General features: G+C 35.2%; 1 protein-coding gene across 1 annotated transcript; it reads right to left on the bottom strand.

Moving 5' to 3' along the window:
• Positions 1-6,105: 6,105 nt before the first annotated feature.
• On the bottom strand, positions 6,106-17,832 carry LOC138706453 (trypsin-1-like). The gene is made up of 7 exons (XM_069835770.1): positions 17,708-17,832; positions 15,535-15,626; positions 13,954-14,042; positions 12,109-12,250; positions 10,097-10,210; positions 8,700-8,843; positions 6,106-6,315 (listed from the first exon to the last, which is right to left on the bottom strand). The coding sequence occupies exons 1-7, from the start codon at positions 17,778-17,780 to the stop codon at positions 6,172-6,174; spliced, it is 798 nt and encodes a 265-aa protein (XP_069691871.1). The 5' UTR covers positions 17,781-17,832; the 3' UTR covers positions 6,106-6,171.
• Between the last annotated feature and the right edge of the window lie 9,329 nt (positions 17,833-27,161).

Genomic DNA, 27,161 nt, shown 5'->3' with positions numbered 1-27,161 from the left:
CATCTCCTTACTTCATAGGCTGTCTGTCGCATGTAATCACTGCAGCTCGAGTTTTGGTCACCGCTGATCTATACCAAGCTATTCTGCTATTAATTGTATGCAGTATCAAAGCACAAACATGAATTTGTTGAATCATTATTAAATGCATAGTTTGGGAAATAATAAACAGTAGGCTACTGTTAATATTTTGCACAGAATTAATTAAAATGGAATGCATTAAAATCTGTTCTTTTAGAGTGGCGAAAGGATGGGCAAGAGAATTTTTGGTTGGGCGACCTCTCTCGTCCACCCCTAGCGCCGTCACTGCCCATACGTAGGATGTGATTGTTACGGTGGTAACTATAAACATAGACCAAAGATGTCGCCACTGCACTGTAACCTAAGCTACTGCTTATTTTGACATCTATGATCGTCGATTCGAACTAATAAATCACAACGCGAGAGATGTGATTCCTCTGGATCAATGAGATAGCCACACTTTTTATCCTGCTGTCAAGGTTGTCAAGCGTGGATGGATTGATGAGAGAGAGAGAGAGAGAGAGAGAGAGAGAGAGAGAGAGAGATATTTTGTGTTTGGCGAGGTAAGTCCGGGGATTCGTTATGGCATTATGTGAAATTTGCTTTACAATTATGGGAAATCTCGGAAGAAATTCAACTTATAGGCATCCGACAAGGATAACTTAATGCGAAGAAATCAGCGGGCGTGACTGTCTCGCGCAGATGACATATGCTTCCGTTCCCAGCATGCTCTCACTCCTACTGAAGGGGGGTAAGAGGGGTATAGCATGCGCGCTGCGAGGAGTCCGAGTTGAGTTTTCCTTGTAGGATGCCTATAGTAATCAGCTCAAGTGGGATTTGGACCTATGCTGCCTGGGATCACTAACTCTGCCGGGTGAGCTACGCCTGTGTCTAGACAGGCAGTCGAAATATTCATAGAACCCATTACTCTAGCTGACAGTCATTAACTACCTCGAGAGATCCGTGTATTAGAAATTAATGTTTTTTTACTCAAGCGCATCGTATGACTCAATATATTCATCAATCAACCCGTTTATTCTATTATTTATTTTATCTCTTTTCAACCATTATGAAAACTAAATACAAACGCTGTGAGTTAGAGATTTCAACGACGAAATGTGTCTACCCCTTCTCGTGTTTTGCGTAATGTCTAAAACAATTTATGAATGGTTGAGTCAGGCACCTTGTACATTTCTGACTCACCATCATCGTCACCACCTATAGTCCGGATCAGCTTACTTAATACCCTAAGGGTGAAACCTAACCATTTTCCCCCATTACTACATATGCTAGTGGATTATTGTGATTTTCTAGTTTGAAGGTTGAATTTTGTTTTGCCAACTTCGTTTCGAATTTCGATACTGAGAAATACTACAACTGGTAGTGATTTTCTAACTGTTATGTTGATAGCAAGAACAGCTGTTGTCGGTAGTGGAAATTATGAAAATTGAAATTGTTCTAGATTTCTGAGCTGATTACTGGAAGCTAGTGATATTGGAACATACTAATAATTAATTAATATCAGAATTATATTCATACATAATAGTTATTTTGTGTGTTGTGGTTACAATTCAAGATTATAGTCAGATAAGTGTAAATAAATATAACATGTGGTGTGATACATGCACTTGGGTGAGCGATAGAACATGCGCAAGGAGACAGCAATTATAACTAAAATAGCAAAATTATTAGGAGTAAGTAAGTATATTTAAACATACATTTTAATGTGGCATTCGGTTTTCGTAATCATTTCGCGTGATGAAACAAAATACATTTTTAGGATAGGTCTCTTGAATTGTCAACTGTATAGTCAAAGCAATGAATTTCATGTTGTCAGACAAAATACATTTTAATATTAGATCAAGTTAATCTACTAATTTCCAAAATAATGTGCGAGAGGTCCAGGTGGAAAATATAGGCCTACTCTTTCACAAATTATGAAGCATTTAGAAAACACCTTCCAACATAAAGATGAGATGTAGTAAATAAGTAAGACATCGTTATTGTTAATAGTATATTATTATTATTATTATTATTATTATTATTATTATTATTATTATTATTATTATCATTATTATTGTACATGTCACATTGTGATTTTACCCTCTTTGGTGATATCTGGTATTAGTTGGCAACACTGAAGAGACAGCCAAATTATCCTTTTAGGAACTGCTCTTACGTGATCCTCACTATATATTGTGATTTAAGCTTCAGGCCTCTCAGCTTTTAAACAGGTGAAAGTCAAAGGGCACATGGAGGTCGGCCTACTACGCGTTCAATGTTACATGACCGCTGAGCGCTGATGTCGCCACTGTCGTTGTATACAAGACAAGGCCATTACGGAACCCTAGATCATATATACCCAGATTGCTCGGCCTTATAGGCTTTGACGGTAACAACTTTTGTCAGGTTTACTATGCTGCACTCTAGTTGTTACATAAGGAGTCACGTCATAACTCCCATTTCAATTGCATTGGCGACTGTACTACCATCTCGTGTTCGTTTACGGCGGACGAGTGGCGATCCTGGAGGTTATTCTCTTCAAAGTGCTACCGATTTTAACATAAGGATGAGCAATCTGATACATATATGATCTAGGACGGAACGTGGGGCATTGAGGGGATCAAGGCATTCGCGGAGGGAGATAAGATGAAGCATTCTGCTAGTTTGTGGAATCAACACCGGTCAATTTACAATGGACGGATAGTAATGCTTGTTCTCATTATTGGTATTAGGAGCAAAAATTACGAGCAGTGCATGGAAAAAGTCAACAGAACGACGCGACGTGCAGACTTATTCCTCACCACAAATTTAATACAAATTTAAATTTAATCTAGAATTCTTATATTAGATATAGACCTATTCAACTTTACCACCGTTTTAGATAGCCTATAATTTAAATATCAAAATAATTTCTATAAATAGTACTCAGTCATATTTCTGTAAGCAATCAAACAACACCTACAGCTTTTTAGACTTTCACAGTGGATGTGTTCACAAATAGGCTTTTGTGTATTTCACCTGTCTTGGAAATATTTCCAACGTTTCTAAATTACATACAGATTCCATCATCAGGCAAATAGATATGACAGCAGAAGTTGCTAGTCGTTATGTCTGGCTATTCCAAACAACTGGGCTTAGTTGTTTGAACAAACGACGAAGATGGACTGACCACAATTTTTGAAGGCGAAACAGTTGCGATGTTTCTGTTTTCTGATTTGGGATTTTCTTCCTATGTGTTATTTATTTCAGTGATCTGAGAAATATCATTTATTGGGCAGCTGGTCTTTCCTCCAATATGAAATTAAATTGTGTTTTATTTATTTCTTTTTATTAGGCCGGGAATACACGGGCGCGCTGCGGCAGTAATGCAACAAGGGTCGAACAGAATTCGAGGCCTCGTTCGCTCGTTTGTACGCGATTTCAAGCACGCGTTGCGGCCAGAACGCGCACACCTCAAATGCCGCTCAGCGATCCGTTTCTTGTCGGTTTTTCTCGCGAACACAAAGGGATTCGTTGCCGCAGTGTGGACGGGTTCGTTGCCGTTTGTCTCGTGAAGCGCGCACACCCCAAGCATCGAGTGGTCTGAAGTAGACTGTAAATTATGCCCTGGTGGAAACCTGGTGATATTGACTATTATAATAAAAACAACGGAACGTGCCAGTGAATACGCAAGATGGGACAGGGCTCCAAAACGAGCGAAAAAGCAGGATGATAGTACAGAATTACTGACAGACGCTGTTGGAATTATGCAAGCCGCTGCTGGGACGTTAATGTTTTTAATTAGTTATTTTGCGACGTTCATTCAACTACTAGGTTAGGTTCTATTTAGCGTCGATGAAATTTGTGATAGCGAATTGGCAATTGACGAGATGAGGCCGAGGATTCGCCATAGATTACTTGACATTCGTCTTACGATTGAGGAAAACCTCAGAAAAACACAATTAGTAATCAGCCCAAGCGGGAATCGAACCCATGCTTGAGCGCAATTCCGGATCAGCAGGCAAACGCGCTACCGCCTGAACCACGCCTATGGTTTCTGGGAGGTTAAAGATCACTGTGTGAAGTCAAATAATTTTGTACTTTCTTTTATCGAAAATAATAGCATATCATGCGACTACTAAGAAAGGAATTCAGCAATGACGTTCAGGTGAAAGCAAAACGAAAATACTCGTTTTCACTACACTTAAATTAAAAACATCATTTGGCAAAGTCGGCCTGAGTAGCATAGTTGGTATAGCGCTGACCTTCTATGCTCAAGGTTGCGGGTTCGATCCCGGCCCAGGTCGATGACATTTAAGTGTGTTTAAATGCGACAGACTCATGTCACTAGATTTACTGGCATGTAAAAGAATTCCTGCGGGACAGAATTCCGGTACACCGGCGATGCTGATATGACCTCTGCAGTTTGCGAGCGTCGTTAAATAAACCATAATTTCTTTTTATTTGGCAATCCAATTTTGATTACTCGAAAAATAAAATGTTTGTAGTTTCATTGTATGTGTTTCTTTATTACAATGAGACTTCGAAATATTATTAATTTTTCTTTGTGTGATATTTCGAATTTTTTAACTGCAATTCTCTCAATGTCTCATTATTTGTGTTGCAATTAAAATATTCCCATTAAAGAAGCACATTACGTTGGTACTATGATTTAACTCATCGTGATATTTTTCTTTAATGCGCTGACAATTGCTGGGCAAACTTCTGGAATTATTTCTCCGATAATCTGTTTTGAAATTCGCAAAAGGTATTGAAGGCTTGTAAACGAATCTCCTGTCACCAATTTGGTTTTGTGTTTTATTATTTTTATATCTAAGAAGGTTAATGAATTATTTACTTCATTCTTTGAAATGCCAACTTATATGGTGAAGAACGTTTTCATTCATTTGCACCTTCATTTGATGTCTTACTCCCAAACGAGTTACCCTAGACAACCTATTTAATTACTCCCTCAACTTACTATGCTTCAGCTCCCGAACCACCGCAACGTCCTCCGACTCAAGTCTTCTCAAGCCGACTTTAATGACAAAATCTCCAATCCCATTCTTACTACACTACACCCTGTCACTTTCGGATTTGAATCAAACTCTCTTGGCTCTCCCCAACATCATCCAGTCAAAACTTTGTCCCCAGAATGTTAATCACATAGGCTACTCCGATAGTCAAAACCAGCACGTTTAATGTCTTCTGTTTTTTCTTATTATTTTTAATGAATTGAATAACAATTTTTGTAGTATTTGTTGTATATATTTTGCATTCCTATGTTTTATTTCAAAATCATTTTCTTTGGCTTATTTAAAATACTGGCCGCTGACTTCTTGAAATTTTATTGCCCCCAATAAATTACTCCTATCCGTTTTCTATACAGCTCCGTATGCCACCATCGTCGAGGTCTACGTTTCTTCTTGTTCAGAGCTATTACTGCTAAAGCACCAGCAGCAGTTAACAAAGCTTCCTCCTTGTTCATTGACGTCCGTTGTGGGTGGCAGATACAATGGAACTAAAGTCGTGTTCGCGGCTTGCGCGCCTTGCTCAGATGGTTTGTCCCGTGCGCGCCACTTGCTCGAGAGTGCACAATTTACTGCGCGCATGCAATGCAATGCCGCGTTACTGCCTTGTATTCCCGGCCTTAGGTTATTTTACGACTCTTTACCAACAACTTGGCTATTTAGCGTCTGAATGAGGTGAAGGTGATAATGCCGGTGAAATGAGTCCGGAGTCCAGCGCCGAAAGTTACCCAGCATTTGCTCATATTGGGTTGAGGGAAAATCTCGGAAAAAATTTCAACCAGGTAACTTTTCCCGACCAGGAATGGAACCCGGGCCACCTGGTTTCGTGGCCAGACGCGCTACCCATTACTCCACAGGTGTGGACAATTGTGTTTTATATAGGCCTACTGAATAAATGGACCATTCTGGAAACTGGAAACAATTGAAGGGTCTGTTGTAAGAGGAGAGTAATTCCATTTTACCACATATATCAGGAGAGGCAAGTGTCTCCCTCTTGCGCCAAGACCTTCAGTGGGAGATTTAGGTTCGTTTCAGGTTATGTGCTATAATATTGAATAAATGTAGTTACAATAAATATTTTAAATTGTATTTATTAAATATAATATTTCCTAATATCACAGCGTGTACAGTGCTTTCCATATTATACACCACTTCTCTCTCTGATCCAGTCTCTGTAATGAGAAATCTTTGTCCAAACTGCTGGGACTGATGCACAAGGCATTGATGTCCACGAAGTTATACCGATCTGGACACCGTCGACTATAAGAGCGCCGCCTGAATCACCCTGAAAAGATGCGAGAATATCATTTAAAAATTTAATTATTTTCTACTAGCAATCCTGTAGACTTCTTACATGCATTAAACATGCGTTGACGCTGAGTTCTGGGATTTGTGAGAATATTTGTCATTGCCTGTCTATATGAATGCACAATGGACGCAAGATATCTTTGAGCCTGTCCCACGCCACAGAAAAAGGCGGGCGAGATAAGGAGAAACAAGTGATTCTGTAGTGCAGGTTTTTATGCGTGTATGTTAAAACTGAAAACATCGATTACTCACCGCTCTCTATGTTGGTTCTTAATTCCAGTGAAATAAATGAGTCTGACAGTGATAGTGAGCGGATGTTTTTAATTTCAGAAGTATGATGGATTTGTTTCCATACCGATAATATCTCTACACCCGTCCCTTCCTTCCGCAAGTCCGCTTCTACAAATCTAAATCGTTATAGTGACGGTTTTCAGGCTCGGAGATATTGTGTGTCCACTGTGTATATGTATATATAAAGAGTGTTTTAATTTTGAAGTTAGAAATTAAATGTTATGTTTATGATTTGATTATACGTTGATGTTTAGTCGTACAATAATTTTCAAATTGTGAGATTTTCCATTAAGTAAGCGCTCAGAAACACATTATGATTTATAAGAGAGTATAAGTAATATGTTTATTATTATTTAAAAGTTAGTCAGGAGTATTTCTAAATACATACAATAAATATCATATAAAGTGATGAATGTTATTAAATGCATACTACCTATGCAGGGGATTTAAGCAGTATGATCTCTTCGTAAACTAATTAGTGTTTCATAATTTCGTGCTTTAGAGGGGTACAATTCTGTGTTCTTACATAGTGTGATTACGTAACTGAATCAATGATTCGAGTGTCAGAATAACGATTTTTAAAATTATATGCAAAATACGCTTAATATGTACATACTACGTTTATTCTTCAATCATTAGATTCATTCAGAAGCAATGACAGTGAACTTTTCATATCAGCAATGTCCTGTCGTGTGTAGATTGTTGATATTTCACGGACACACACGATATGTAGACATACTGTATAAGTTTTGGACCCGTAAGAAGTCCTAAGTATTTTCGTTCTGTTATCTTTGTGACAGTTAAGCTTTGGACATAAATATGTTGAGATTCTTCTTTGTTGAATGTTCTGGGCAACACGCTCCTCAATTAATAAACATTGGACTCTATTCACTTTTTTTTGTAAATGTGTATGCACTTTGATTAAATTTTGTTACTGGTGACCGAATGGTTAAAAAGGTAAAGGTATCCCCGTAACATGCCATGAAGGCATTTGAGAGGCATGCAGGTAGAGCCCCATGCTTTCCATGACCTCGACACTAGAATGAGGAAAATTGAATGAGGGAAATTTTATAGGAGGCTGAGTGAACCTCGGGGCCATTCTGAAAGTTTGCCAACGAGAAAAAATCCTGTCACCGCCTGGGATCGAACCCCGGACCTTCCAGTCCGTAGCCAGCTGCTCTACCAACTGAGCTACCCGGCCGCCGACCGAATGGTTACCATAATAAATTGTCATTAAATCAGAGAACCGACTGATTACAATTATAGCTCGCGCAAGGAACGATTACCGGACAACACTGGTGACGTTACTGTCTGTTTTGACGTGTGTATGTAGGCACGCCGAGGGAGCGAGAGATACGGGCCGATGTAAGTACTGCCTCTTCCAAGAAGATGAATAGATGGGGAAATCGCCTGTGGAAATGAAGAGAGAAATTCGAAGCGAATTAAACGCTCAACATTATGTCTACGAATAAAATAATGATACTCTGCGAGGGGAACGCTCCATTACTACATAATAAAATAAACGAACTTCAAACAAGATACGTATTCATTGGAACTGAAACTATAGCCGTAATATAACTATCACAATGCAAGACTGATTCTATCGATGTTGTTTCTCTTCTGAATGTACTCTTGAATATCATTCAAGTTATCCCGTGACCTTTCCAGTTGCTCGCTCTTCCTTATCGGATTGTTTCGTCCGCATTCATATCGTCGATAATCCCTGCTTGCGAGACCTATAGTAATGATTTCTTCGAAAGCGACGCAAAATTGAGAGACTGTGTCATAGATTACTGCACACAGAAAACCTTGTCGCTGAATGACATTTATAAAATTTATGTTATTTCTCACCTAAAAAATATAAATTGTTACATGTAATTCTCTACTATTCTACCATAGGTAGATAGACTTAATAAATACCATTTTTTATGTGTCTCTCACTCAGAAACGATTTTGTGCGAACTTCGAGACTGTTGAACGTGTCCTTTAGGGTCTTAGTTGACTATAACAGGAAACTTTAGCAAGTGGAGAAGAAGTTGTATAATTAGACATAATTATGTATTTCCTTACCTGACAGACTCCTTGTTCGTTTTCTGGCTTTCCAGAGCAGACCATGTCGTTGGTGGGACCTTCTCCGTAGTAGGACAAACAATCTTGAAGTGAGTATACTACGAGACTAACCTTTTGCAAGTCAGGAATTCCAGGACATTGATACTGCAGAAATACGACATTACATAAATAGTTGAATAGTACACAGTTATTTAGAATAATGTTTACAATTTGCTTCCCACAACAAAATAAACATTAAATATTGAAAAAAAACATATAAATCATTTTGCTTAAAGAATGTTAGGAAAATGAAGTTGATGCATACTGATTTCACTAAATATGTGTGATATGATGTGGAGAAGTTTTGAATAAAAATTATCGACTACAGATGCAACTATTTCTTAAATATATAATATGAGACGTCATGTGAAAGTTGGGATAATGCTTCCCGTTATATTAATATGTTTATTTGGTGAAATGTATTGAACGTTGAGATTTAGGTAACCAGTGAATTTCATCTCAGGTTTTGTAATTTTAATCTAATTGTGATCTAGTTATAGTTCTATTAGAATACTGTAGTTCTGTCGTCGATTTGCTAAAGGGGACATGTCCAAAATGACAAAGCGTTGGAAAATCGCAACAATTATAACTAAATTAACAAATTAAAATATTCATATTTATTTTTTATAGTTAGATCACATTGGATACATACATTCAGGATCTATGATTTTTAAGTATGCTATGGTTTTTTTTACGATTTCCCAATACTTTGTCATTTTGGACGTGTCTCCTTTTGCAAATCGACGACAGAGTTACTGTCATCAATCTATCACTGAAAAGAATTGCATTATGGAGACTAAAATCACTCGATTGTTGAAAAGCATTTCATTGCTGGGACTGAAATTGTGTGTCATCACGAGGTAAAACAGAAATCACTACAAAATATGAACGTTTGAATACCGGATTTGAAGTATTCTTGTTCGCAAAACACTTTCAGAATTTGAACTGGATGTCAAGGGTGATAGATATCTTGATCTGGAAAATAAGATTAACGCAAGGGATGCGGAACGTGCTCTAATAACAAGAAACAAGAAATTTACAATTAGCTGCGTGGCTGTGCACATTTCACCTAAATTTCTAAAGAAGACGATGGCCAGGAGCCTGTTTTGAAACAAAATGCTCAGTCTCATACATGGTTATCTTTTCAGCGCTATCTGTTAACAATTATTAGAACTGGGAAGAGGTAAAGGATTCGATCCTCGGAATATGCTGTGAGATTTTCGATGGAAAACTTGATTTTGGAGGAGGCTTGCATCTAATACAGTACTTTCGTTTATTAATTTCATGAAAATATCTTAAATAGTTAAAAAATAAAATAATTTCAAACACCATAAAATATTTAATGCCATGATACTTACGCAAGCATTTCCCCATCCAATGGCAGTACTTGTAGCTCCACCCGCTGGTTCAGCACCGTCTTCAGGCAGCACAGTTGGTTGCACTTTGGCACTGTATGTGAGAGGTGGACTCACCTGTAAGGATTATCATCATTACGAATTGCACTCTGTTGTTTTCTCATCATTCTGCCCACGGGACATAGGTAATAAAGCACACATGTACTGAGGAAAATGTGTTATTTTTTGAGACTGTATTATTAATTTTCACAATTTTATATATATATATATATATATTCACCATGTACGTCTCAAATTTTACATAGCATTTTTCTCTTACCTTTCATCTTAAACTTTATCTTCATTAAATAATTTTGTCATTTTATTGATGAAATGAATAATACAAGTTAAAAATATGTTTTAAAATTGGAAGCGTACTAGTTCAATCTTTATTAATTCTTTATGTTTTTATTTATTTCATATTTCTATCCTTAGTTTTCCTTTATTTTCATACATAATCTTTTCTTTTTTGTTTATCCCCTTAATTTATCTTTTCTCCTTTTTATCCTTATTCTCTTTGTTGCAATCGTATTCTCTTTTTTGTCTTCAGCTCTCTTTGTTCTTTATTTTAGTTTTCCTTTCCTTCCCCTCTTCTTTCAAAGTTTCTTTAGTACCGGGGTTATATTGCCTCTTATATTGTCTGAATATTCAATGAATGTAATGTTTAAATTTATCGTCTATTTCAACCTTTCACTACTGTTCATATATTCTTTGAACTCTAATACGCAATTGATGATGAAAAGGTTTGTGCATACCATGTTATTGTATGTCCAAATAAATTGTTGTATTTGTTTTGTATCTTGCAAGATTTGTGTAATGTTGTAATGTTTAATCTGTGTAAATTATCCTCAACGCAAACTTCTAAGTTATTTTTGCATATTATTTTAACCATATTAACTTGTAGTCTGAAGACAGAGTATTTCCAGTGATGGGAATGCCATTTTAAATTCTCTGGGCATGCTTAAGGTGCAAGATTTTCTGCAGTATGGTTCTACTGTCATGGCTGGATTCCTAGAGAATCGTTCGTTCAGATTTGCCATGTGTACAAGAAATATTATACACAGAGTTTTCACTTCATCACCCTTAATATTTTTTATAATTATTTATAGATATCTGTCAATTTATTATTAAAATTTTCTTCAGTGAAGTGTAATATATTAGCAAAAATTCAAGGATAGATTTATGTGGAAAAATTTCTTTATAGAAGAAAACTACTGGAAATAAGATATGAGAAAAAGTGATCTACATCAAGTATCTTGGATACATGATATAATTTTGTGACTAGGCCCTAATTAAATCTATAATCAGAATTATAAAATGTAGTGCAACAAAATGCACAATGAATAAAAGAGAGATCTTGGTACAAAATCGTGAGCTTGTGTGAAGACGTAACACTATTTGTGCTTTTTTCATAGAAATGAAAGTTTGTATAGGCCTAATTGCAATAAGAATTGCAATGTGATCAAAGATTTGCGAATTAGATTTGTGAGGCATTGAGCTACTATACAATGTGGAATTTTAATCGGAAATATGAAGACGAAAATCAGTGTTCACTGTTTGCGACTTCATTTTAATTATAAATTGAGTACAAAAAATTTTCTTCATTAAGAAAAGTACCAGTATTATGCAAGAAGAAGAGAAGAGAAAGAGGTTGGAAATATAAATTAATATACCATCTATGTATTAGATTTATCTTAAAGACACAGTTTTTCAGAAAGCGATGAATAAGCTATCTTCATATCGAAATATCCTCCAGACAAAATTTATAAGAAAAGCTGAAGAAATGAGCTCCACAAGCGAAGTGTAGACAATCGGCAGAGCAAGTGTAAAAATGATGTCATGAGGCTGATACGTACTCCCTTATATAAATATTCTATTTTTTTTCGAAACAATTCAGTCTGTTGTGAATGATACTGTATTATTCGGAAAGATTTAAAATCTGAAATATATGTAAATAATATTTGCACTCAAAGTACCTTGACTACAGCCACATCGTTGTTCCAGTAGGCGTAATTCTGATACTGTGCATGGTACTCCCACTGCACGACTTTGTGCACAGTTCCCCCAGTATTATAATTGTTTGTTCCAGCTCGAACTGTGTATTGGTTGATGTCATAGCTGTAATAAAATGAAAATATACGTCAGAAAGAACATTGTGTTAGTAAAAGCTAATATTTTCTGACTGCATAATATATGGATAGAACTTAGTGAGATTATGAGTTTCATTAAACGTAAGATGTCTTTCTATAACTTCTATTAATAGATTCTTTTTGTTGTATGCTCATGCCACTCAACAAAAATCAATGTGAAATGATGACTAATATATTTTATACACTTTATTCTTATGATAACAATTGAGTTTCTTTAATGTACCTATTTTAGAGTTCATTTTCTTGAACTATTAATTAGAAGTCTTCCTAAAAACATTTTTGCCTTTTATACATCGTACTGTTCAAGCAGATAGAGGCCTATGCAGATATTTTGTTTTCCACAAATTCACGTGAAACAATTATACGATTAATTTATTCATAGCTTTTGGACTAAGGGAAGGTCCTTGACTGCAAACTCAGCATTATCCAGTTTTCCCTATTTTCTGCCTTCCTCATAATCTCCGATTAGAAGAATAATTTATATTAGAAAAATTTATTTAGAAGAATTTATATTATTTATAATGAATTAAATGTCAAATTATATTTGAAGTATATTAGATACTGCTTTAGAGTTTAATCTCGTGTGACAACGTGTTTAAGGCAAAGGGTGGTAATTCTTAACATTGAGTCATTCTGAATGTTACTTTATGCTCGACCATGCCGAAATGAAGTAATTATACACCTGGTAGCAGTACTTTAATGCATGTCATTAAAGTACACCTATTCATTAAAGTTCAGGTTTTCGATTATTCTCGGATATGCAATCGAAAGACAACTAGCAAAACGTCACGCAGGCTGGAAATCCAATACTGTCGCAGAAGGTTATGTTCTGTTACTATAATAATTAGCGTTAATTGTAAATAATATTCAAATAAATTCAATTTGTCATCTCATTTTTCAATGTCTGAATCAATTTCAATGTTATATCAAGATTAATGTTCATTTTACTCTCTAGATTATATCAAGGTCAATGACATTTGTTCCTCGGAAAAAATCAATACTTTCGCGTCTGCGCACATCTCACAATTTACGAGATTGCACAAGGTCAGTTCGCTCACCAGTCACATAAGAATAACATGAATACTTACGAATAATTTCAAGTTATAAATATGGTCGAGCATAAAATGTCTTATGAAACTTGCCTATAATGGTAATTAAGACGCTCGTATGAAAATTATGAAACTCGCTTGCGCTCGTTTCATAAACATCCTCGCGTCTTAATTACTATCATTATAAGCTCGTTGCATAATGTACTATTATCTTACCATATTGATCTGGAGAGGCCAGATAGATTTTGGGACTTAGATTTTTCACAACCAAAAGTAGCTGTATCTTAGATTATTCGCAACGAAAAATAGCTTTATATTGATTCAATAATTCAATGAGCGAGGTGCTTTAGTGGCAAAACACTACACTTGCTTTCGAGAGGCCCCTGCTTCAAATCCCAAGATCTGCCAATCTAATAGGGATTTTATCGTTCGTAGATAACCCAAAAAGCAGTTATTTCAAAAGGTGAAAGATTTTTGACACAATCAGTTTTGATATTAATCAGATATATTTAAGAAAAGTATCTTGTATTAAATTTGTAATATTTCTTTTTGAAATATTCTAATATTTCGCTCCATTCAAATCAGACCATATTTTTTAAATACTGAAGAGAGAGGTTCTTACTCATAAATGCAATGAGCAGCCGTGAGAAGCCATTCGGTGTTCAAGACTGTAGCTCCACAGAAATGACTTCCTCCGTTCTGAAGGGACACCTGTAGGCATAAACAATCAAATTGAGGTTCAAAGTCAGAAAGTTGCGGTTATTTTTCTATATTGTTTCCATTAGAGCAAAACTTGCATAAAAAGTGCACTTCGAATGAAAGAAATTACAATTTTCTTTGATTTTTTATGTTGTATCCAGGTCACACATTTATCAACTACTTCTCATATTCGTTCTCACACATTAAAATATTGGAAAATTTTGCCCGATGATTTTATTATAGATTAACATTTTACAAGTGCTAACTGTTAAGGATTTTCCGTAATTATTTCCCCTCAATATTACGACATTACGACTTAACGAAAAAGTATTACGGAAAAGCAAAGGTATCACGGAAAAATATTTCTTCCGAGTACAGACAAAACAATCTGTGAAGAAATTTACAGTTAACGCTGAAATTCTCAAGCATACAGAAGTTGTATACGAGTATATTTTACGTCGAAAAATGTTAGACATTTAATATCTCAATATTTTATTAAAAAACTCGCAAATTTTGTTAATGAAAGATGAACGTAACAGACTTCAGGAGGAATTTCCGACTTACCTTACCAATGCGATACCTTTTCTGAACACATTAAAAGGGATCTAGAATAGACGCAAATAGGGTCAGAATTACAGTTTTCAGTAATGATAGTGGCTATAAAACATTAAGTAAAGCTGTTGTTCTTGCAGTACTAAATGTGCCTCATATGACTCTCTTACGAGAAGAATCTTGTGTTGTGAGAAAAAATCAGATGGAATTCAGGCCTACAATAAACACATTAACACTAAAATCACTTTTAATGAAGAAGATTAAGATATCACAATGAGAAGTAGGTATGCTTCAAGAAGTAATTTGCAGGAAAGCAGCTCTTACTCGTATATACAAAATATGCCACGAAGCATTTTTTTTTTGTTGCAGAAGTGATAGGTAACGTGTAAAAATATTATATGTTCTACATCTGATTCTGCCACAAGATGGCACGCGCGTTCCTTCTATGGACTTACTGATAACCCCATTGAAAGATTGGCATCATTAACACTTATGTTCTTACTGGATATTTTCTTCGGAATTCTGTTATGTTTGTCTCTGATGCTGACGATTTGAAATATGTAGTAATCCATGATTACCCTTAAGAGTTTAAGGATAGAAATTTAGAGTTAGTGCTCTAATTTGTACAGTACATTTTATTAGCGAATATAATTATACTGATTATTACAATTTTTATCCAATGATAAACTAGTTTTTTTCAGTCTTCAAGCATGTTCCTTTCAACGTGTTTAATTTGTATTTATTTTAATAATATATGCTGATTATTATACTTTTTATCCAATGATAAACTATTTTTTTTTCAGTCTTCAAGCATGTTACGGATTTCCTTTCAACGTGTTTGATTTTTATTTCTTTCATTAATATCTGCCGATACAGACATTTGGTAACTTAAAAGGCTTTTGGAACAGCTATATTTTCAATAAATTATTAAAAGTATTTATTAGTTTATTACCTGGAATGGAAACTCCCCATCTTCAGCTTCTTCACCATTCACAATCCTCACATTGCGAGCCACGTCCACTCCTTGGATGCTAAGTTGTGCTCCTAAGAAGATAAATTATCTGAATAGAGTAATTCCGAAATTTTTATAAGTTTTAGGTTCAAAGTGTTTAACACTGAATTTCTAACAATTATAAGTAGGTAAACATATTGACGCACAGTTGGTGTTGAGTCAATTGGGGGTTTTCTCCCATTGAGCGTAATTCGTTTCGTGATAAATCTTATGAGATGTGTATTGTGAAAAAGAACTTTCGGCCCTCTTTTCTCATGGTACTTGGCTGATCTCTGTTGGTATACTTTGATCACAAATCATTTTATGTAATACTTTAGAAATTTTGTAACGCGTTATAAAAACGTTCTCTAATTTGAATAAATCAAGTGTAGTTTTGTTTTTAATAAACTCTTGAATCTTAAATCACTTGAAATTAATTAACTATATAGGCAGTGGCGGTGCGTCAATAAGAGCACAAGAGCACGTGAACACCTTGTTTCCATTAATGCGCGACTAGTTTTATTATTTAATACCGTATTGGCGTAGTGGGGATGTATAATATCAGGATCGAGTATTTTAAACTTCACGCATCTTGCATAAACTTCTTATGTAAATTTGGCAACATCCGTTCACGTACAAGCCGTGCTCTTTTCAAGAAGGTTACAGGAATTTCACGCATGCGCGGGAGAAAATTGTCTTTCGTTGGCCGCTTATGACTCGTCAAGAGCACAAAGCATTAAGTGAACAGTGAATCTATCCTACAGATGTCAGGTGTATCGATGCCTATCGTTCACGTGCTATATATCGAGAAAATTTAATAAGTCTGTATTTTAGCCTGCAGGTGTCAGCATCTTACTGTCGGAACGTTTACTTTATGTGGATGTGTGTACAGTGCTGCTACGAGAGTGTAGTTTGTGAATTACTATACTTCAGTGTCGGCATATAGCATAGTTTGGCTTTCAAAGACTTGCTGGCTGAATGCGACGGTGGTATGAATTTAAATGTATGGTGGTGTATATTATTTAAGAATAATATTTACCGGCATGTATTTGTAGTAATCAATCTATGCGAATGGGATTACACTACTGGTATAGGCTATACTGTATTAGTGTGTTGTGAATCAAAATACAGTATATTACTGAACACACGCTTTTGTAAATTGTTTTATGTATTAATTTTTAACAGACGTAAACAATGAACTCTGTTCAAGTAATTTTGAAGAATAAAGAACTGGGTAAACTAGCTTTCCAGGAAAAATTGGAAATAAAAAGACTAGGTTTCATTATTATTATTATTATTATTATTATTATTATTATTATTATTATTATTATTATATGTTGTTTTGAATTTATATACGGTTTTTTCGACAGTGAAGCATTGGAATCATGACATTTCATATTAGGCTAAAAACGTACGATTTCAAATTCTCTTCGATTTTGGAACACAAAATTGTGAACACACATAATATTTTATCACGAGCTGCCACTGTATATAGGTTTCCTGCGCATCCTTCATACTCTATAAAATAAGCAAGTGCAATTAGGTAAAACGGCAATAAAGAGAAAAACTGGCAAAGAATTAACTAAACTGGTAAAGCATTAAAATAAATGGAAGAAAAGTGAAATATCTCACTTTATTTCATTGTGGTATATATGATAGTTTGATAATATGATCCTATTGAATGTGAGTATAGTCATTGCTGGTAATTTAACGCAATGGCAAACCGTCGTACAAGTTATTATAGAACTGCGAAGTTTACGAATTCATAGTACAGCATAATTAAATTGATGTCAGATGTGATACATAACAAATCAGGTGTCTAGTAGTGAACAGACACAACAGAAATAAAAACGTGTTCTGAGTAAGCTCTGAATTCAGTTTCAAACAAGTAAGAGAGCTCAGAATTAATAAGACATGAAACGCAGAGGGCCTTGTTAAAATTGTGAGTTTGGAAAATATTATCACTGCCAAATCCTGAGAAGTTAGTAAAGGGAAATTGAATTGAAGCTGTTTCTGTTGATAGTTATATTGGTCCAATAAATTTTATATGAAACAGTATTTAGAAGAGAGAACTGAAGAAGAATTCTAATGAAGTAAATACATGTAATTTTACAGGTACTTGTAAGAAACTTACCAAGGCACCCAAGCACCAGCGTAAACAGAACTGCAATAGTGAGCTTCATATTGAGGTTAACTGATAAAGACATAAGATTCTACTCGCTTTTATAGTAAACCATTTAATCTGATTTTTAATATAATCATTACGAATGAGACATTTAACCTTCAAGATAAAGTATATATTTACAAATGTAATTTTGAATTTTGCAACAAGGTAATAACATGGAAATCCCCTCCGTAATCACAGATGGGAAATTTGTAGATCTGAAGATGTTGACAACAAGTATCAAGTACTACAACTTCTCTTGATGCTAAACGTGATATTGTAATACTTGTAGGAGGCTGTGGGATATTTGATTTCGTCACTGTTTATAGGCCTATGTTTAGGTATGAAATGGTACAGCGATATCTTGAAGATTATAAAATGTACATTTTACTTTTGTATTCTACAAAATGTATTTAATGGTTCAACTATGAATAACATCGAGATTTTAAAGTGAATATGAAAATCAATGTCACAACAGGAAAAGTAGAACATGGCCAAACGAAGCAATTGTTATCTAGTAGTCACTGCGTAACTACCAGACGGGATAGGGTTGCTATACGGTTAGTGTTGCGAGTTTATTGTTTTTGTTTCTTTTTTCTTGCTGAAGTTTGACACCTATCGTGTGTTGAGAATTTTTCGATTTCAACGCTGGGTTTGCTCTAGTCTAGACCCTATACACTTGAAAAATTTCTTGCATATAGTCGATAGTCGAGAATCGAACCGGAAATTTTTGGTTCTTAACCAGGCAAGGTAGCCATTAAAAAAATCAATACACTTTTGAAGTCGTTAGTATTTCCTTAAGAATAAAGTTTATATAACAGTAAAAACACAATTTTCTTTAAAGGGAAACATGATTTAAAGTCATTTTAAAAATAAATTTATGTTTTCAAAATTATTTATTTGAACAATTTAGTGTTGGAGAAATATTAATCTTAGGAAAAAGATCCAAGGAATTGTTTAAAACAGTTTTAATGAAGATACAGGTAGCAAGAGATTTCGTTTTGCAGATCTGCCATCATAATCAATATCAATGCACCAAGGTCCACATGTAGGCTATTATAATATCGCACCCCTATAAAATACCTTACTGTCGTAAGTCGGAAATCACATATTACATTCGTAATTTTTTTAGTAGTTGGAGGTATAAAATTGTAATAATGAAATGATAGATTATGAAAGGTTTTGGTGCCTATTTATTAAAATATTTTTACAGCAACATTTTACTAAGAAGTAGCATATCTTTACAAATCACCGTTTTCGAGTTACGACACTGGGAGTTATAATTAATTAATTAATTATACAAGATGTATGTGTTTTGTGAATAGCAAAATTTGAATCTGTGACACTGAAATCAGCTACAATGGTCGGTTCGGTTTTTTTGCCACTATTGTACATTTCGTAACATTTTTGGTGTAATAGCGTGACATACAGCACTAATGTTTTCTTTGTGATTGTCAGTTGAATGTGAACAGATTTAAGGTGCTCCACAGAAAAAAAGGTCAAGGGTATAAGGTTAGAGGGCTGTGGGTGCCATTCCACATGTCCTCTACGACCGATCCATCGTCCAGAAATTTTCTCATTAAGCCATTCTCGCACATGTACACCTAAATGCGCAGGAGCTTCGTCTTGTTGGAAGTAGAATCTGCAACTTACTGCTACTGCCATATCGTCAACGTATGATTCCAACACATCTTTTAGCAGTTACAGATATTGTTCAGCATTGATACCTCCTTCAAGAGAAGCTGGTTCCACTATCTGTTCTACATGTATTGCGTATCACCTGTTATTCTGGTATCCGTTTGGGTATCAACATCTTGTGCTATGTGGGGATTCTCTTGCGTTCAGTACACCCTGTTGTGCCGGTTCACATTGCCATGATAACTATACTATATATTTCATTCATAATAACCCAATAAATTACAAAATTCTCCCCCTGCGCAAGTTGAGTTTTATAATAATGAAATTTATGACGCAGAATATGGTACACATAGGTTTTGGAAACTCCAGGTCCCCGTTCAATGTTTCGCAGTGACGGATGAAACTTGCTGTTACTTTGATCAAGTACAGCAACAGAACTGTAATTATCGGTGTATGTTTATGCGGCACTTTCTACGTGATATCTGCTACAGAACAAGTCTCCTGAAAGTGTATGAAGATTCGATCCACGAATCATTGCCCAGGTCTCCTTTTGTTTGCATGATGACGGTGAAATTCATCACATGTTTTCTGCTGAGAGAGAGCTAAGGCATGCAGAATCACAATTCATCACATGTTTGCTGTTGAGAGAGACTTGAGGCATTCAAAATCACAATTTCATTGTTATTATGCATACCGTACATTCCATCCCTGGTATTTATTTCATCTACATTCTGTAATAAATTATCATCACTTCAATTATTTCCTATTTTCTCTATGGGACCGGACTTTTGGGACATCTGCATAAAGCAAGAAGCAAGACAGCTGTTGAAGAATTGCCATCTACATTTATCCACTATCTACAATTTGATACTATTTCCAACTGGAAGACATATTGCGAAAGCTCTTATAAGAAGTTGAAGTAATAAGAAATTAAAAGCTCAGAAACATGATATATTTCTGTTTTAAAAGTAATAAGACACGGGGGCATTTATTCTGTTGTAATATTGATGAGAGACTTCCACTTCATCAATGACGGTTCTATTCTTTAGAAACGTTTAGTGTTTTAACAACTTTATCACCGATGATTTTGTTTCAACAGGAAATTAATCATCATGCCTAAAATTGCTAACACATTTGAAGGGTACACGGGAAAAACGAACAATGTCACAATTCCTTTAAGGGTGATGTCGTTATCTAATTCACTGTATTACTACAAGGTTTAGTGTTATTTTTACCAAAAGTGGTAAAGGAGAATTAAAACACGGATACATTCATCAATTTTTTCTTCATTTCAAGTAGAAACACCAATCAATTTTGCAGTAATATACTGAAATAGATCATTATCTCAACCTTAATGAAAATGTGACATTGTTCGTTTTCCCGTGTACCCTTCATTTCTGAACCACGAAACTCAATAACTGAAGAAAATTGACTAACGTCATGCAGTATACGTACTACAGTAAAGAAAGAATCAGATAACAGAGTGAATAAGGCCGACTATAGTAGGTAACCTAATCCTTATTTCCAGCATTATTACTTATCAGCTTTAAATTTACACGAACAAACGTTAGGAAAAAGACTAAATCTTTAAGCAAAGATATTACATTGAGAAATAATCGTTACTTAATAACATCAAATAGAAGCTCTGAAACTGATTTTTGCTCAAAAATATTTCTAGGATTATATAAATTGTACTTAGAAGTTGGTCGCGTGTCATCATCATCATCATCATCATCATCATCATCATCATCATCATCATCATCATCATCATCATCATCATCATCATCATCATCATCATCAGAGACCTGGACTTTGGCAGAATGCCTTTTTAAATGTGTTAAATCCATCTTCATTTTGAAAGTAAATCTGTAAGAATTATACCTTTGTGATTGAAACGTCACAGTTTTATGTTGCCCTTTACTGTCTTTTTTAATATAAATGCCTAATTTACAATGCTTTTTTGCCTTTATTTGATTATTTATCTATCATTTATTAATTTATAATTAAAAATTGCCTACAGGTATATTATTTTAATTTATTTCTATAACCGCTACAACAAAAAGACTTCAGCGAGTGTATATCATTTTTTTCATATTATCTTTGCAACAATGAGTGCTGGCATGCAAAAATGTATAATATTAAGCGTTTTAATTATCGCTGGTGCTTATTTGACAAGGCAACAATGAGTGCGGGTCTAACGTTATTTTTTAACCGTTATTTTTCTTTCAGTTTTCAGTAGCTATAGCAGCAAGATGCCGAAATTCAGTGTTGCTTTACGCAGCAAATTGCAAAGTTACGTTAATACTTTTGAATCCAATGTATTTTGTACTGACGGTAAAGTACTTAATGCAAAATATGTGAGCAGTCAGTGAACTACGAAAAGAAATATTTCATATCGCAACATATCAGTACAACCAAACACAAAAATGCACTTTCCAAGGCTACTGCGAAGAAGATTTATTTGCTTCCAACAGTAACTGCAACATCGAGTAGAAAAGCTCAATTTGCATTCGACTTATGTAAAGCTTTTCTTGCTGCGGAAATCCCTTTGTGGAAAGTGTAAGGTTGTTGGTCTAGTGCAAGGTTTTTGTAATTGTATTTTATTGCGTATTTTAGCTATTTATAATGCCTTTTTGCCTGCCTATTTTAGCTATGTATGATGCCTTTTTGGCTGCCTATTTTAATGATTCATAATGCCTAAACTTCCGGTCTCTGATCATCATCATGATCGTCGTCATCATCATTATCATCATCATCATCATCATCATCATCATCATCATCATCATCATCATCATCATCATCATCATCATCATCATCAGCAGCAGCAGCAGAAGCAACACCAGCAGCGGTAGGAAACTAACAGTGCATGGAAAAGTGATAGAACGACTCCTAAAGAGACTTACTCCTTGCCGTAAATTTGACACGAATCAAAATTTTATCCCAAATTCTTGTATCAAGGATGTCCAGCTTTACTGTCTTATCAATTTAATTCACACTCAGAAAAGTTCCAGTAAATAATACTGTCATATTTGTTGAAAAATCAGTGTCACTGAGCCATACTATTCTGAGCATTATCATAATATTATGATTGTTATGTATTTGTTATGCGAAACAATCCTGAATTTCCCAAAGGGAATGTCAGACAAGTTTTGGAATTATATAGTGGTTATTTCAACACAAATTGAAGCTTTCGACTTTTAACCTTGGTTTTTTCTTCCGTCTTTCTTTTAAATAGGTTAGATAATGCGAATCTGAGAGCTGGATTAATGATGACTAGATAAAGGACTCGTAGGAAGGCTAACGGAACACTGCCCTTGTGATAAGTATAAATGTTATCAGAGTTAAAGATAACACCAGCGAAGAATCGTATTTGATAGTTAGTTAGATAGTACTGTAATCTCAGGAAAAGAAGGTACTACTCCAGATTTCAGATCTGTTATGCTGCAAGGAAATTATTTTTTAAATGTAGCTAAGCATAATAGTTAAAATATTTTATAAACATTGTTCTAGAATTATTTATATCAGTAACTTCATTTCATTTTTGTTGAAGATGTGTGGTAACTCATAACTAGTGTAAACCTAGTACATTTTTCCAAATAAATAAAACCACTGTATAGAAGTGTGCTACATACATTTAATGCATGGGATTTTAACAGGTAGTATTAATTAATCGTACTTCATTAAACAATTGAAACAAATTATGTTATTCTTCACTGAGGATATCGGTATGTTTTTATGATTTAAAATGTTGCGTAGGTTTGTGCAAATGCATTATCGTATTACAAACAGTAAAAGTATGTCACTACTTTTTCATATTTTCTCAGTACTGGTACATGAACTATAAAAATACAAGATAGAATATTTTAATACTGAAACATTTCATTTCGAGATTTTTAGCATACCTGAAGCCAAAACGGTTCTACCTTCGACGACACTGTCTGTCTCTGTATATGTTCAGCAATTTATCATTAAATTATGCGACAGTTTCTGTTGAATATTCAGTATCTATTATGTTGTTGTTGCTGTTTAATCAACTGGCCGAAGAAAGATTTGAACTTCATAAGTGACACCAATAATGCATCACTCATGAGGAAACTAAGTCAGGGGATAATGGGGTAGGATGGTCAATTTCTTTCCCCCATATGTTGTATACATCGCTGACTAGTAACATATTTCACTAATCAGACTTCAGATGTATACAAACAATGTTCTTCCTCTCACGCAGATGGCCAAATGAGATGTACTGCCTGATAATAATGTGAAGTCCCCCAAAGAAAGAATGAGAGGATAGAATAAAAGAATATTGAAAGTCCCAGATACAAGATACTGCAGCATGATCGGAGATGAGAGCACTGATACACAAGGTAGTGTGCATTTTTCAGTTAAGTACACTTTCTGTGATCTTGATCCTAATACGAAGCTGGGCCTACTAACCCCAGGACTTAGCGATGTGTTTTAACAAAATTTTATTTATTTTAGTTATTATTTAATAATAACTATAATTTAGATCTTACAATATCATGGTAAACGGGTGATGTTTCTTTGTAACAATTACAATGAAATGTAATATGTTTTAACAACAAACGTTAAGGAATTTATTGGTCTCACCGCAAGGAAATGCCGTTCCAAACACTAACAAAGCTTGTTATAGCCCGGACAATTTGGGAGACTGCTAACTTCTCCTCCTCCTCGAGAAGGCATTTGAATACGTAGTACAGATTATCTGAAATATTATTTTTATGTCAATCGAAGCACGAGATCCTGAGTAACTCAATGATCTATAAGATGCCTTACTGCGTTTTGAATCCTTGCGACGAAGACTAGATTATCGACCATGCGATAAAAAAGTCACTTAACAATTGGGAAAAATAGTAGGCTTATTACTTCGAAATGACAAATATTGGACCACGACAAACAATAACGACCACGAAAAAGACGACGACGATAAAACTACGATAAGGACCACGATAAGAAATACTATATGGACCACAAAAATTACTACAACATGGATGAAGTTCAGGGCCATAACATGGAAATCGTCAAGGACCACAAGTACCACGGCAAATACAAGGCCCACGATAAGAATTACGATATGGACCACAAAAAGAACCACAACATGGATGAAGATAAGGGCCGTAATATCGAAAACGGCAAGGACCACAATAAGTACCATGGAAAATACAAGGACCACGATAAGAACTACGATATGAGCAACGACAAGGACCATCATATATAGATCACAAAGACTACACCCACGACAGCGATCACGATAAGGACATGACAAAACAACAAAGACCACGACAAAGTACAGGACCACGATAAGGACCAATACATAGACAAACAAATGACGAAATAAGGACCATGCCAATGATAACAAGGTCCACGATAAGGACCATTACAAGGAAAATAATGTCTACGTTAAAGGTCATTACAAAGACAAGGACCACGAGAAGACCTACGCTGAGGACCATGAAAAGGTCAAAGACAAGGATCACGACAAAGATCACGATAAGGACCACGTCAAGAATCACAGTAAGGACCACGACAGGACCACAAGCACCACGATAAGGACCATGGTGCTTGCCGTGGTCCATGTCGTCATCCTTGAAGTTTATGTCGAGGCTTTATCTTGATTATTGATGTGAATTTCTTTCCGTTGACATTGTTGTGTTTGTCGTAGACCTTATCATGGTCGTTCCTTTTGTCATGATCCTTATCGTGGTTCTCGTTATTTTTGTCGTGAACCTTATCGTGGTCCTTATCACGAACCTTGTTTTCTTTGTCGTGTTCTTTATCATGGTCTTTGTTGTCTTTATTGCGGTCCTTATCATATACTTGGTCATTGCTGTGCCCTTTATTGTGGACCTTGTAGAGGTTTATGCCCTGAACCTCATCATGGTAATTGTATTGTGTTTGATGTTGTCTATGAAAATGGGGCATCGCGATCCTTTCCTTGGTGTGGTCCTTGTCTTTGGTGTGGTCCTTGGTCCTGATTTGCTTTGTCATGCTTTTTATCGTGATCAGTGTTGTCTTTATCGTGGTTCTTGTTGTCTTTGTCATGCTGCTTATCGCGACTCTTGTCTGTATCCTGATCTTTATGATAGGTACTTATCGTTATCCTTGTTGTCTTTGTCACGGTTCTTATTGTGGTCTTGGGGCTTGTGTTACTTATCGTGGTCCATGTCATAGTCCTTATCTGATACTTGTCGTTCTTTTTATAGTGGTTTTTGTTGTTTTTGTCACGACCCTTATCGTAATACATGTCTTTGTCGCGATCATTGTTTTCTTTGTTTTTTAATCATGATCGTTCTTGTCTTTGTCGTGGTCCTTATTACGATCCTTGTTGTCTTCAGTGTAATCCTTATCAGGTTCTTTGTTGTCTTTGTCATGACCCTTATCGTGGTTTTTGTTGTGTCCCTTAGCGAGGTCCTTGTCGTTGTTCATGTTGTGGTTTTTGTGACGTTTGTCGTGGTGCATGTCGTGATCCTTATCGTGATCCTTGTGATCCTTATTGTGATCCTTTTCTTTGTCCTCTTGATCCTTATAGAGGTCTCCGATTTCTTTTAATATGTCATTACCATGATATTTCTTGTTTATATCGTAGTCCTTGTGATCATTCTCATTGTGATCCTTGTCTTTTTCTTAAAACTTTTTGTCATTGTCCTTATCGTGATCCATGTTGTGATACTTACTGTGGACAATGTCGTGATACTTGTTGTGGTTCATGTTGTGATTCTTATCATTGTCTTTTCTTTGTTCATTTCGTGGTCCTTGTACTGGTCCCTCTTTTCTTTGTCATGGTCTTGCATTAATTGTCATTAAACATTAATATTGTTTTACCCCTTTGCAAGCGACTTCTATGTAACACGGTACGTTGTATATTTTCGTATAAAATAAATGACCATGGACGTAAACAGAGACGTATGCAAGAAACAGAGAGACAACTGATAATATTTTTCACTGTTGTGTGCTTAAGAGTAGAGTGAAAATACACGTACACGGCCAGATATCTTCCAGCTAGGCTACGTCGCTATCGTGTGAACTGCGCTATAGAACTTGACTTTCGGATCACCAAGAGACGTCTCATTCTTTCTCTAGGGAACTGTACAGCTGTCGAAAAAAAAAAAAAAAAAAAGTGGCCGCACTCGTGAACAGCGAATATTTTCAAAGTCCACTTCGGGTTGCGGCGATGCTGAACGATGCATGTGCTTGTACAAGAAGTTCCGGAACTATGAAAGTGTTCCATATCTGCGTCTCGTAGACCAGCGGTAGAGTGCTTGTTTAATGATTCAAAGGTTGTGGGTTCGGGTCTTCTTCAAGTTTTCATTTTATTTTCTAATCGTTCTTTAGCGATGTAAATGATATTCAAATTATCATTTATATTCAGTTATCGTTCTTTATGGATATCACGTTATTTATATTTTGTTATCGTTCTTTAGAGATATGAATAAAATTCAAGTCATCATTTGTATTCTGTTATCGTTTTATAACGATATGAATAATAATAATTATTATTATTGTATCTCCAATGGGGGTTAGCCCTATTTTACATATGTATGTTAGGGCTATGGTTTTATACACAAAAAAGATAAGCATAAAGAGAAATAGAAAATAAAATTAAATTAGCTTATGCGATGTAAACAAAACATAAACAATCCGTAAATTACGCATTGCGATTGCAAAACAAATATCAGGTATCGATTTGAAACATACAAAAACATTAACAACACACATACGTAACACTTCTATAACACAAATATGTAGCTTTCCGTACCATACATCATAA

This window comes from Periplaneta americana, chromosome 9, assembly GCF_040183065.1.
Source record: "Periplaneta americana isolate PAMFEO1 chromosome 9, P.americana_PAMFEO1_priV1, whole genome shotgun sequence".
In the NCBI taxonomy this organism is placed as follows: domain Eukaryota; kingdom Metazoa; phylum Arthropoda; class Insecta; order Blattodea; family Blattidae; genus Periplaneta; species Periplaneta americana.
This window is presented reverse-complemented; position numbering and strand designations above follow the sequence as displayed.

Bases quoted from the DNA above. Each gene is read 5' to 3' on its own strand.
- LOC138706453 (XM_069835770.1), bottom strand. From the start codon at position 17,780: ATGTCTTTATCAGTTAACCTCAATATGAAGCTCACTATTGCAGTTCTG. The intron at 14,043-15,534 runs GTAATAAACTAA...TTATGCCTACAG, and splicing joins ATGGGGAGTTTCCATTCCAG to GTGTCCCTTCAGAACGGAGG. The intron at 12,251-13,953 runs GTAAGAACCTCT...ATTTTATTACAG, and splicing joins GCTGCTCATTGCATTTATGA to CTATGACATCAACCAATACA.